The sequence below is a fragment of the Mustelus asterias genome, chromosome 9 (genome assembly GCF_964213995.1).
Source record: "Mustelus asterias chromosome 9, sMusAst1.hap1.1, whole genome shotgun sequence".
NCBI lineage: Eukaryota > Metazoa > Chordata > Chondrichthyes > Carcharhiniformes > Triakidae > Mustelus > Mustelus asterias.
The window spans coordinates 47,213,880-47,227,354 of NC_135809.1; the positions used below are offsets into that span (position 1 = coordinate 47,213,880).

Consider the following 13,475-nt stretch of genomic DNA (forward strand, 5'->3'; position numbering starts at 1 on the left):
ATAGAGATTCTGGCCTTTTTGTGAATGAGGCCATTGAGCTGTCATTCTGAAAGACTCCAGGATTATGAATGATAGAAGTGGGAACAAAGATGATATGATTTTTAGAAAATTCCAGCCACATGGTAGTTATTTTTTAAAGTAATGGGAGAGGGGTTAGAGATACAGGCAGACAGATGACTTTGAAGTCTTGGGGACTGGTAAAATGTGGGAGAGGAGGAAGGTAAATTGTCTTTTTAATTGTATGCATTTTTATTTGGTCCTTTCTTGTATTATGGTATAAGTTGAAGAATTGACTAATGCAGCTACAATGCCAAATGGCCTACAGAGTACATCAATACCAGCAACAAAACTATTGAAGGATTGTCTCTATGAAATATTTGCATACAAAATTGATGGATAGAAGAATGGAGGCTGATCATCAAGCTTGCCCGACATCAGCATGGCTGCACCATCATGTTAAACCCTTCTTGCCTGTTCACTGCAGCCATTTATTTTCTGGGGAGGGTAGAAAGCATTTCTAGATGAAATATTTCTAAATGTTAAAAATGGAGAAGAAAAAATTCCAGCATTTCCAACCTGATTCATTGATTTTGTTTTTAGTAATCAAAAGGAAACCTGATGCTTCTAATTGTTGGAGTCCACAGAAACAAAGGAAAAGTGATACTCCGGGTGAGGATCTTGTAGTCTCTCTTTTCCTATTTTTAAATTACAAAGAATTCAGGATTAAGTTTGCTATTTGAAATCTGACCATCTTCAGTTCAATGTCGCTAAAGCTGCTGTTTTCCCTGCTGCTTTATGTGGCCGTTAAGCTTCAATGGCTTCGTTTGTTTTTCTTGCTATTAAAATTAACACAACTATTAGTACTTTAAAAGGCGAGCTAAGATAAATTTCTGGTTTGAATCAACTTTCCAGTTTGATTCCACGAGCATCATGCTTGAAGTGCATGATTTTGAGAACAATGACTTGGCTATCGTAAATGCTACCATTTTTCCCACCCTTGAACCTCACGGGTTGCAGGAGGAATTTGGAATTGGATGATTTGACAGTATTAAAATAAAATCAGCGAAACTGACACATGGGTATCCTTGTCAGCACGTATTTTCGAGATGCTTTGTGAAGGCCCATAAACTTCTCGAGTTCCAAACTAGAACTCTTAATTTCGCAGAGTTGATTCACTTGCTCTCGCTGTGACAATCGACCAGTATTATTCGGCCTTCTGGTTCTCCTATGGTGATCTAGTATGGCATGCCAAGATCAGGAGCTCAACATGGTGGAAGCGAGTTGCATCTGTCTGCTCTGGGCCCAGTTGCTCAGACCTTTACTTTGTTATGTTAAATCTCTGGAAATGGGTCAGGGTGTTTACAGTAAGCTCTCTGAGGATTGGTCAGGGTGCTTACAGTAAACTCTCTTGAGGATTGATCAGAAGAGAGGAAAGAGTCCTCAGTGGCATGGCCTGGCCTCAGACCAGCAATCCACAGATTTCTTAAACGTGAAGCTGGTTTTAAATTGAAATCCATTCTTTCCTCCCAATGTCCCCAACCTCAATACCCACTTGCCTCACTGATCAGCCATTCTATTGCTTATCGCCACTAAGGTCAACAGTGTTGGAAATGTTTTGAATGTACATTACTCTGTCTATGCATTGGCCATTGCAAGACCTCTTATACAATTTGTTTAAATTGACTAGATCATGGCTCTCCGTTATTTCCTTCTGCATTGCAGGAGTTGCTATGATTTTCACTTTATTTCACACACACTGGAGTGCCAATGGCTGCATTATGAAATGATGTGTAGTTGAAATTATTTGAATAAATCCATTTGTTTTTAGCTAAATGTATCGTGTTTTTATGTGAAATGCAAGTTCTGTTGTGCAATTTTTATAAAAGTCTATTTTACTCATGGACTAAACTTGGGTGGTTAGTAGAATGGAAGAGGCAACTTCGAAGTCACAGGCGGTTGGACAAAATCTGCACGAGAGTAAAACAGTTACAGGTGAAATTTAATGCTGACATGTTCAAGTGCTGTGTGGGTGATGAGCAAATAAAATCTATGCTGTTGGAATGGACAATAAAGCTGAAAGAACTGTAGATTCAATAACTGGCATGTTCCACCAATTCAGAACAGTCCAAAAAAACAAAATAACGTTGAATGTCTTGGCTAGAATAATGTAGTCAGAGATGTTATAAGTGTGTAGTGACCAGATTAGGTCTGGACACCGAAAGACAAAGCTATGTTGAGATGCTGTAGACACTGCAGGGAGCAGTATCATGGATGTGTTGCCTAATGGTCAGGATGGTGATTTGTAAGGAAAGACAGAACAAACTTGGACTTCAGTTGGAAAGATGCCTTGCAAATTAACCTACAATATCGAGGATGAGATGGATAAATAACACTGTAAATTGCAAGAGAACACCAGTTAGATTTGGAAAATGCACTGTTCGTTTTGAAAAGGTCTCTTTCACACTGATTTATGGAATAGACTTTCAGCTAGGTCAGTGGAGGCAAAACCCTGAAACAGCTATTGACACAAGGCATGTTTCTAGATGGATGAGCTGAATGGCCACCCTCGCCCATAAATACCATTTTTCACAACTTCTGATAAATGATTACAGGGCAGCATTAGCTGGCTACTGGCTTGTCTGCTTGCCTGGCAGTATGTTTTGGGATTAATCACCTGTGCTACCTAGATCTCATCCTTATTCATTTGTGGGTGTACCTATGTATAAGCAACTTTTTGAAAAGTTGAACATATTGTTTTTGTATTGTTTTCATCAAAAGACCTTGGATTTGGTGGAATTTGATTGACTTTAGTAAATCTCGTGAAAGCCTTGGTAAGTGATAAAGTGACGTTTAATAAAACCTTTATTTTCCCCCATTGGTAAAACTTGCTGCTCACTACTCTTCCAGGAAAGAAAACAAAATCTGCCAAGAGCCCTAGTCTGCAGAAGAACAACCTTAGTCCACAGAAGAAAACAAGATATGATGTTGCGGGTGAGGATTTTGTAGATTCTTTCCCTCCTGGAATCTATGGCTGCATTTCTCATATGATGAAACACAAAATTGTGTAACAGTAAAGTAAGAATGGTGCAACAAAGTCACCTTTCCTTCCTGTTAGTGTTCTGTTCTAGTGTGTTACGGGCTTTGATGTCAGCCTTTTAATTGATCACAACTTTACCCTTCAAGTAACCAGACCACATCACGGAGTTCTCCTAAACAGCTTTTTTAATCAAGCTGCATAGCTGGGACCCTGGAAAGTCTCAGGTCAAGACTGCAACTAGCCAGAGTGCAGAATTCAGAAATGCGCAAGCAATTGTAGTTTCAAATTCGATTACAATTAGCATATACCAATCACTATCACCTTGCGCTTGCTTAATTATAATATCCAATCAACGTGAAGGTTTAATCATGTTAGCTGACCTAATCCATCATTGCTACAAGTTATCATTGTCCCAGCTTGTGTCTGTGTATATTCACTCCTTTTCCAGTTCCAGATGTCTGATTTAATGTATTTTCTCAGACTAATGGCCTTTGTGCTTATCTGTTAAAACTTTTATAAAAAGACCTTTACTTCATATCAGTTTAGGTAGTTTTTAAACTTGTATGATTATTAACCCTTTCATAGTGTTTTATACCTCCTTCGAATTTCCGTTAAAATATAAGTTGAAATTACTAGCAAACAGTGAGGACTGGGCAGGGTGTGAGTACGAGCAAAATTGTTCACTTGGAACATATCAAGATTAGATTAACTTTATTAATCTTCTCAACTTGTGTGCACATAGCATCTTTAACTTAGTTTAAAAAGCCCCAAGGAGCTTAACAGGAACATTGTTCAACAAAATTTGAACCAGAACCAAAGCCAAGCCTTGGAAATTGCTGCCTGAACTATGTGTAAGGGACTGAGGAAAATTTGTGGGGAAGACATTTACCAGTGTTCTTTGTCCCTTGTGGGTTTCAGTGTCCTGTTTGCCGGGCGGGTGCTGTGAACAAGATGCTGTTGGTTGAGTGATGTGGGCTGGGCCAATGGGATTGCTCTGGGGGCGGGAGGAAGAAAAAGGCGCCAGGAAGAGGTAGAGCTGAAGAGGGAGTGTGGAGAGAGAGAGCTTTTTCCAGGCAGAGAGAATTCGGTTTGGAGTGAGAGGCAGCCAGGCGTTCCCCTGCCTGTTCTTTTCATTACTGCCGAGGACAGCCTTCAGCGCACTCGACCTACTTTGCTGCACGGATAGCTCGAGGCACCTCTGCCTCCTGCGGCATCATCTTCCGCACGTGTGTCTCCTCTGGACTGACTGTGTGTGTGTCGTGAGTAACTGGTGGGGACTATACAATCCAACTGGAACAGTATCTACAAATGTGTTACTGAGGATGAGTTTCCCCATGTGTGCACCAATGGATGGGCCCCAATGGTTATAGATCAGAGCTCACTGTTTTATGTCTGTTAATTACATTTGTTAAATTTATTTTTGATATTCCGATTACAGTACTGACATTTATGGGTAAACAGGGAATTGGCCAAATCAACATCAACCGCTAGGAATTCGGGATCCTGTTGATTGAATATTTAAATAGTAGCCCCATATAGTGGTCAGCAGGGGGTTACATATGCATTGTACACCAATTATGATTTAGTTTGGGATGTTTTTCCTCCTTTTGTATTTAAAAAGAAATATTTGTTTGTCATGCCTTCCACCACTTTCAGGATGATCTCACTGCCAAAGAAATCATTTTGACACATTGTCACTTTTAAACTGTGGCAACCAACTTACACATCGTAAGGTCTCACTATGATGAACAGTCAGACAGACGAACAGTCAATTCAGAGGTACTAGTTGTGGAATAAATGTGGTCAGGACTCTGGGAGAAATCTCTTGATTCTATTGGATCCCTATTATATAGGAACACAGGAAATAAAAGCAAGAGTAGGCACTTCAGCCTGTCAAGTCTGCCCTGCCATTCAAGTAAATCGTGGCTGATCATCTACCTCATGTCATTTTTCCCCTCGATCCCCATATCCCTCGATGACCTTGTCATCCAGAAATTTATCGATTTCTGTTTTGATCAAGCTCAATGACTAGAGCTTCCACAGCTTTCTGGGATAGAGAATTCCAAAGATTCACCACCCTCTGACTGAAGTCCTCCTCACCTGTCTTAAATAGCTTGCCCTTATTCTGAAATAAGTCTGGTGAATCACTGTTGCACTCCTTCTATGGCAAGTATGTCCTTCCATAGGTAAGGAGCCTAAAACCATGCACAATACTCCAGATGCAGTCTCATCAAGGCTCTATACAATTGCAGCAAGATGGAGAAACAGAAAATAAGAGCAGGAGTGTGGTATTTTGGCCCTTCAAATCTGCTCCACGATTTGATACGATCATGGCTGATCCTCTAACTCAATGCCATTCTCCTGCACTCTCCCCATAACCTTTGACACCTTTAGAGTCAAGAAATCTATCTATATCTTTAAATATATTTAGTAACTTGTCCTCCATAGCCTTTTGTGATTGAGAATTCAACGGGTTCATTATGTTCTGAGCGCAGAAGTTTCTCCTCAAATCCGTCCTAAATGGCCTACCTTGTATCCTTAAACTGTGAACCCCCCCCTTCCCAAATTCACTTCAGAGGAAACATCATCCCTGCATCAAATCTGTCCAGCCCTGTCAGAATTTTGTGTTTCGATGAGATCCCCCCCCCCCCCATTCTTCTGAACACCAGTGAAAACAGGTATCTTGCAGGCCAATTCACCTGAACCGAAAAATAAAATCCTAATCCGACCAAATTTATTTCCCAACTCCAGAGCCAGGCATCATTAGTCTAGTTGCCTGCTGATCAAAAACTGGTTAGAAGCACCCCCCCACCGAAGTTCTAACTCCTCCTCTGGAGCATTACTCTGATAATTCAGAGCGGGATTCATACTCCTCAGGAGTCAACATGAGAATATTATAATTAGAGCTCCCTACTCTTGTCAAGACCAAGTCATACTCAACTCATTGGTCAGGTGTAATCGTGACTCAAACCATGGAAGCGATACCCGCAAAACTGATCAAATCAAGTCCTAACGGAATCTTTATGAAGTAGCCCAAAGGATTTGCAGGACTAGTAAAACAATTGGAAATGCAGTCCTTCGACTTGGAAATTAGGGTTCTCTGGTAATTCAGAGCGCAGTTAATAGCATAGCTTAGAATTAATTTGTACTTGTAGATAATTACTGAATGTAAAATGGATCTCCCAAGGTATGCAAAAACATAGAAAATTGTGAAGGATTGTCCAGTAGAACATTCTTCTGTAGGAAGAAAGGTAAAGGAACATTAAATGGAAAATGGCAAAACATTGCAACTTGGAGGATCTAAGATATCAGTTCTTGGATTATTTCTGCAAATGTTATCCATGCTGGAGATGCTTTAGTTTCTGCCATCACTTAATCAGTTACTGAGGTAACACTAGCCGCCCCCCCCCCTCACCACTCTGCGCCCCCTGCATAAGAGAATAAAGAAAAGCAGAGAAATCAATTAAATGACATGATACCTATGGCTATAAGGGCAGAAAGCACCCTAAGGGCATCCACTGGGGAAGGCAGATTCCTGAGTTGGGCAGGATATTAAGCTAAGGAAGTCCAACCTATCTGAATGTAAAGGAAGTTGGATAGAAAAGGAGAAGCAGAACCAGCAGGGAAGTCACTTCTCCCCTGTCAATGCTGAATAGATAAGCACCCACATTTCAAAATCAGTTCAATACTGGGTGCTTGGGCAAAGACACAAAATGCCTGTCAATGCTGAATAGATAAGCACCCACATTTCAAAATCAGTTCAATACTGGGTGCTTGGGCAAAGACACAAAATGCTTATCAATCTTAGGATCCAGGATAGCAGAGGCAGGACATAAACCTCATCATGCACAGTCCAGTCAGGAACCCGTAATAGCTGAATTGAAAGTGGATGTTAGGGGGACAGGTGAATATTCAAGCTGGCACAGTTAAGCTGATATCCACATGTAACTGGGATCTCCAGAAAGATACACTGTGTGTGTGTTGGGGGGGGGTGGGGGGGGGGGGGGGTGGTGGAATTATGCAATTGTGGAGTGGACCTATGATCTAAGATCGACAGTCTTCAGAAGTATTCGGAAGAGGATGGGCTCAGATTTCTCCGATAAATGGAAGTGATTTAGATACATGGGCAGAGATCTTTCTGGTAAAGAAACAAATAATCGGTTTGCTCCTGAAATGATAAACTTAATGCTGCCAAGTATCACAGAATCAGTAAAATAACCCAGTCCAAAAAATAGGTTTGATGGATGCAATTCTATGAAATGATTGACCTGATCATCAAGTTAGCAGGCTGCAGAGACTACTGGAAACAAGCCAGAATAGCCCAGTCTGTAAATATCCCAGAGGTAATTGAATCATGAATCACCTGGATCCCATTTATGATAAAACAGGATTTACCAAGTCTAAGTCTCATGCTGAAGAGGGAGTCCTTTAATCGTAGCTATTATATGCCTGCAGCGAGCCAATATCTTTGTGTCGGAAGATGCAAGGGTCATCATAAAGATTGTCTTGTAAGATCTTCAAATTAATTGACCTGGGAAGGAAGCCAGATGGTGTTGGTTAGTGGAATTTCACAAACACAAAATAATGTCCTCGTAGGGTATAGTCAATGCCCGCAAAAGGAATGACTGTGAGTTTGCCTTGATGCAAGTACACTTGATTTATTATTGTCACATGTATTAACGTACAGTGAAAAGTATTGTTTCTTGCGTGCTATGCAGACAAAACATACCGTTCATAGAGAAGGAAACGAGAGCGTGCAGAAAGTGGTGTTACAGTCATAGCTAGAGTGTAGAGAAAGATCAACTTACTGCAAGGTAGGTCCATTCAAAAGTCTGACAGCAGCAGGGAAGAAGCTGTTCTTGAGTCAGTTGGTACATGACCTCAGACTTTTGTATCTTTTTCCTGACGGAAGAAGGTGGAAGAGAGAATGTCCGGGGTGCGTGGGGTCTTTAATTATGCTGGCTGCTTTGCCGAGGCAGTGGGAAGTGTAGATAGAGTCAATGGATGGGAGGCTGGTTTGCGTGATGGATTGGGCGACATTCACAACCTTTTGTCGTTCCTTGCGGTCTTGGGCAGAGCAGGAGCCCATACCAAGCTGTGATACAACCAGAAAGAATTGTCATGACCATCCTTGAACATAAGAAATAGGAGTAGGAGTAGGCCATCTGGCCCTTCGAGCCTGCCCCACCATTTAACAAGATCATGGCTGATCTGAAGCGAATCAGTTCCACTTACCCACCTGCTCCCCATATCCCCTAATTCCCTTATCGATCAGAAAACTATCTACCTGTGATTTAAACATATTCAACGAGGAAGCCTCCACCACTTCAATGGGCAGAGAATTCCAGAGATTCACTACCCTCAGAGAAGAAGTTCCCCCTCAACTGTTCTGAACCGGCCCCCCCCTTATTTTGAGGCTGTGCCCTCTAGTTCTGGTTTCCCTTCTAAGTGGAAAGAATCTCTCCACCTCTACCCTATTCAGCCCCTTCATTATCTTATATGTCTCTATAAGATCACCCCTCATCCTTCTAAACTAGCAAATGGGTTTTGGCACATGTTTCTGAAAGTGCAGATTCGCTACAAATGGTCTTCATTTTAGAGGGTTGACAGTCCCAAAGAATATTTTTACCCCAAGGATATTTTAATCCCCAGCAATATTTTTAATGTGAAAGTTGATACACAGGTATTAGAGATTAATCTGTTATGTGGACCGCTTCTATTTACCAATTATGATCATGTGAATCATTTGTGAAAAGTTGAAGTATTTCTACGGACTGAGATGATAGCTTTGTTAATATTAAATCACACGTGGATTTCCTTTGATATTCTCTGACAAAGTATAGAATTATAATTCAAGCATATAATTCAAGCATAAGTGCCAAGTATTACCTCCACAAATACCCCTCATGAACAGTTACTAAGGATCTCTGATATTTTGAACTTCGAATTGTATTTAATTGATTTTCAATTCTACAATATCATCAATAGAGAACAGCCACTCGGGTCCCCATTTTTTCTGGGAAAATGCAGATTAAGAAAAAAATCAAAGATGTAATGGTGAAAGCAGCATTACTTGAAACTAGGTATAAGACTTAATAGCAGAGTAAGATTTGCTAATGTTTACAGCCCTCCAAAAAAATGAAACTAGAAGATTGTTGACTGTTGGGTTTCAGCATCTTTAACTGCAGTACAGAACACTTAGATTTTAAAGAGAAGATGCTGACTTACTGAGCTCTTAGAGCTAAGCTTCAACATTTATCAGAGACAGATGTGACTAGAATGGTTGACGAGGGAAGGGCCGTGGATGTCGTCTATATGGACTTTAGTAAGGCGTTTGATAAAGTCCCTCATGGTAGGTTGGTGCAAAAGGTTGGATCTCATGGGATAAAGGGGGAGGTGGCTAGATGGGTGGAGAACTGGCTTGGTCACAGAAGACAGAGGGTGGTAGTGGAAGGGTCTTTTTCCGGCTGGATGCCTGTGACTAGTGGTGTTCCGCAGGGCTCTCTATTGGGACCTCTGCTGTTTGTGATTTATATAAACGATCTGGAAGAAGGTGTAACTGGGGTGATCAGTAAGTTTGCGGACAACATGAAAATGGCTGGACTTGCAGATAGTGAGGAACATTGTCAGAGGCTACAGAAGGATATAGATAGGCTGGAAATTTGGGCAAAGAAATGGCAGATGGAGTTCAATCCTGATAAATGCGAAGTGATGCATTTTGGTAGAACTAACGTATGGGGGAGCTATACGATAAATGGCAGAACCATAAAGGGTGTAGATACGCAGAGGGACCTGGGTGTGCAAGTCCACAGATCCTTGAAGGTGATGTCACAGGTGGAGAAGGTAGTGAGTAAGGCATATGGCATGCTTGCCTTTATAGGATGGGGCATAGAGTATAAAAGTTGGGGTCTGATGTTGCGGATGTATAGAACGTTGGTTCGGCCGCATTTGGAATACTGCGCCCAGTTCTAGTCGCCACACTACCGGAAGGACGTGGAGACTTTAGAGAGAGTACAGAGGAGGTTTACCAGGATGTTGCCTGGTATGGAAGGGCTTAGTTATGAGGAGAGATTGGGTAAACTGGAGTTGTTCTCACTAGAAAGACGGAGGATGAGGGGTGACCTAATAGAGGTGTATAAAATTATGAAAGGCATAGATAGGGTGAACGGTGGGAAGCTTTTTCCCAGGTCGGTGGTGACGTTCACGAGGGGTCATAGGTTCAAGGTGAGGGGGGGGCGGTGGGAGGTATAACACGGATATCAGAAGGACGTATTTTACGCAGAGGGTGGTGGGGGCCTGGAATGCGCTGCCGGGCAAGGTGGTGGAGGCGGACACACTGAGAACGTTTAAGACTTATCTAGATAGCCACATGAACGGAGTGGGAATGGAGGGATACAAAAGAATGGTCTAGTTTGGACCAGGGAGCAGCGTGGGCTTGGAGGGCCGAAGGGCCTGTTCCTGTGCTGCATTGTTCTTTGTTCATATTTACTGAGGACTAGGGCATAATGGTTCACAAAGCTGTCACCAAGACAAATGTAGCAAATTGCAAGACATTGGAAAGTAGGTGGATTGTCTGATCCATCATACTAAATAACCAAGTTATCTCCAATTAGGAGGAATCAAAATACAATATCCCAGAATTTGAGATAGCTGAAAAGTGTTCAACTTTTTAACACCTGTTGCCAGCTTCACAAAGTGATCATTGCTGATGGATTCTGTCAAAAACTCATGGTAGCAATAGGTTTAACCCGAGTATAATTTTGAAGAAAATGGAGCATATACTGGTGGGACTAGTCTGTAAGCCCCCTTAACAGTCTGCATTTTACAACAGAGTATAAATCGAGACATAATGGGGACTTGTAAAAAAGATGATTTAATCATATTGGATTTGACAAATCAAATTGTCAGATATCCTCGAGGATAAATTCATAGTGTGTTTGGGATAGTTACTTAGAACTGAATGTTGAATAAACCAGGGAACAGGCTATTTTGAATCTGATAATGTATGATGTGACAGGATGGATGGTACTTTGGGGGAGATGATGGCATAGTTGTAGTCCACAGGCACAGGTTCAAATTCCACCACTGCTGCTGGTAAAATTTGAAATCAATGAAAGCCTGGAATTGCAAGTTGGTCTCCATTATGGTGACCATGAAATTATCATTGTTGTAAAAATCTATTTAATTCACCAATTCCCTTCAGGGAGGGAAATCTGCTATCATTACCTAATCCACCCTACATGTGCCTCTAGATCCACAGCAAAATGGTTGCCCCATAAATGCTCTCTGAAACAGCCTAGCAAGCCAGTCAGTTCAAGGACAATTGGGATGGGCTTGCCAGTGATGCCCACATCCCACAGAATAGTAAATTTAAAAAACATTCACATTCATCTCGATAAAGTACCATGAGGAAAGAATTCTTTGAGAACATTACATGTGCAGTGGACAATGGGGAACCTGTGGATGTGGTGTATCTGGATTTCCAGAAGGCATTTGACAAGGTGCCGCACCAAAGACTGCTACATAAGATAAAGGTGCACAGTGTTACGGGTAATGTATTAGCGTGGATAGAGGATTGGTAAACTAACAGAAAGCAAAGAGTGGGGGTAAATGGATGCTTTTCTGGTTGGCGATTAGTGGTGTGCCTCAGGGATGAGCGTTGGGACTGCAATTGTTTACGATTTACATAGATGATTTGGAGTTGGGGACCAAGTGTAGTGTGTCAAAATTCGCAGATGACACTTAAGATGACATTGTAATCTTCCAAAATTCCCTAGATACTGGAAAGGTCCCATTGGATTGGCAAATCTCACATGTAACACCTTCAAAAAAAACAAGGAGACAAATCCGAAAACTATAGGCCAGTCGGTTGAACATCTGTCATTGGAAAGTGCTGGAATCAATAAGGAAGTGGTTAACAAGACATTTTGATTGTTCATTATGCAATGAAGACTCAAAAACATGGCTTTGTAAAAGGAAAATTGTGTCTTAACAAATTTATTAAGAGTTCTTTGAGGATGTAACAAGTAGGTAACGAGGAATGGGTCAGATTGGCGCATTTGGATTTACAAAAAGACATTTGATAAAGTGCACATTAATAGTCACTGCACAAATACTCCTACTACTTGGGGTGAGATTGATAGAGGATTGGCTAACTTGACAGGATAAATGGGTCATTTCAGGTTAATAAATTAACAGGTATCACAATCTTTTTTAATTAGTTGAAGGGACTGAATATTATAGCCATGCTTACTAACCATACAAAGCAAAGTGGAAATGAAATTTGAGGACACAGAATCTGCAAAGGGATTATAGCCTAAATGTGCTGGCAAAACATTGACAGTATATAATGTGGGAAAATGTGAGCTAACCCATTTTGTTAGGGAAAATAGAAATGTAAAATATTATTTAAATAGGCTATGAAATGCCAAGGTATCTTTGTTGATGCATAAAAAAATAGCATACATGTACAGCAAGGAATAGAGAAGGCATTTGACTGGTTTTATTGTAAAGGGAATGGAGTACAGAAGTAGGGAGGTCTTGCTGCAACTGTATATGGTGTTGATGAAATCACACCAGGGTACTGCATACAGTTTTTGCCTCATTTAAGGGAAGAATGTTCAGATTGGAGGTAGTTGAGAAAGTTCACTAGCTTGATCCTGAGATGAAGGGGTTGTCTTATGAGGAAAGGTTGAACGGGTTGGGCCTACACTCATTGGCGTTTAGAAGAATGGGAGGTGACCTTTGAAACACAATTTTGAAAGGACTTGATAGAATGGATGCTGATAGAGTAGATGCCATTCATGTCAGTGGGATTCTCTGGCCATTCATGCCAGCGGGATTCTCTCGTCCACTGCAGTGAATGGAGATTTGGCTAAGTGTTAAATTCTCCGTCCCCTCTGGCAGCAGGGCATGAACGGCCGGAGAATTCCGGCCCAGGATTCTGACCGTTCTCCACTCTGACAATAGATCTGGCCTTACTGCAGAAGTTATGAGGGCAATGTTAATCTCCTCTTCCCTCCTCTCTCTTCCCCATCCTCCTCCTCCTCTGGCTTCCCTCCTGAACCAAGCCTGTTCTTCAGATGAGAGATCTTTGTAAAATGGAAGCTTTTCAGGATAAACCCAATGGTACAAAATTCCATGAACAAGGCCTTGTTCTTGCTGTGTCCAATCTGCCTTTAGAGGCGTGGCACAATACATGAGTTCAATGCAGGTTGATCTGTCCCTCCTGTGGATTGGGGACTTCTGGATTCTTTTTGTTTCCTTGAACCTGACCTCTTGACTCCCGATGTCATTCAAAATTATAGCTTAGCCAACATAACTCTGATATAAATAAAAATTCCTTTGCAACTTTAAAATTTCAACTCTACTTGATGCTTTTCCAAACTACAACTTCCCGGTTTACCTTAGCTGTTGAAACTTCCAATCCACCTTAACT

General features: G+C 41.4%; 1 protein-coding gene across 3 annotated transcripts in view; it reads left to right on the forward strand.

Moving 5' to 3' along the window:
- LOC144498672 (uncharacterized) overlaps window positions 1-13,475 on the forward strand; it is an 89,912-nt gene that overhangs the window by 63,510 nt on the left and 12,927 nt on the right. For all 3 annotated transcript variants that reach the window (XM_078220133.1, XM_078220134.1, XM_078220135.1), the window contains exons 3-4: window positions 601-669; window positions 2,908-2,991. In XM_078220133.1, coding sequence (XP_078076259.1) covers window positions 601-669; window positions 2,908-2,991 — 153 coding nt within the window. The remainder of the gene's footprint in view (window positions 1-600; window positions 670-2,907; window positions 2,992-13,475) is intronic.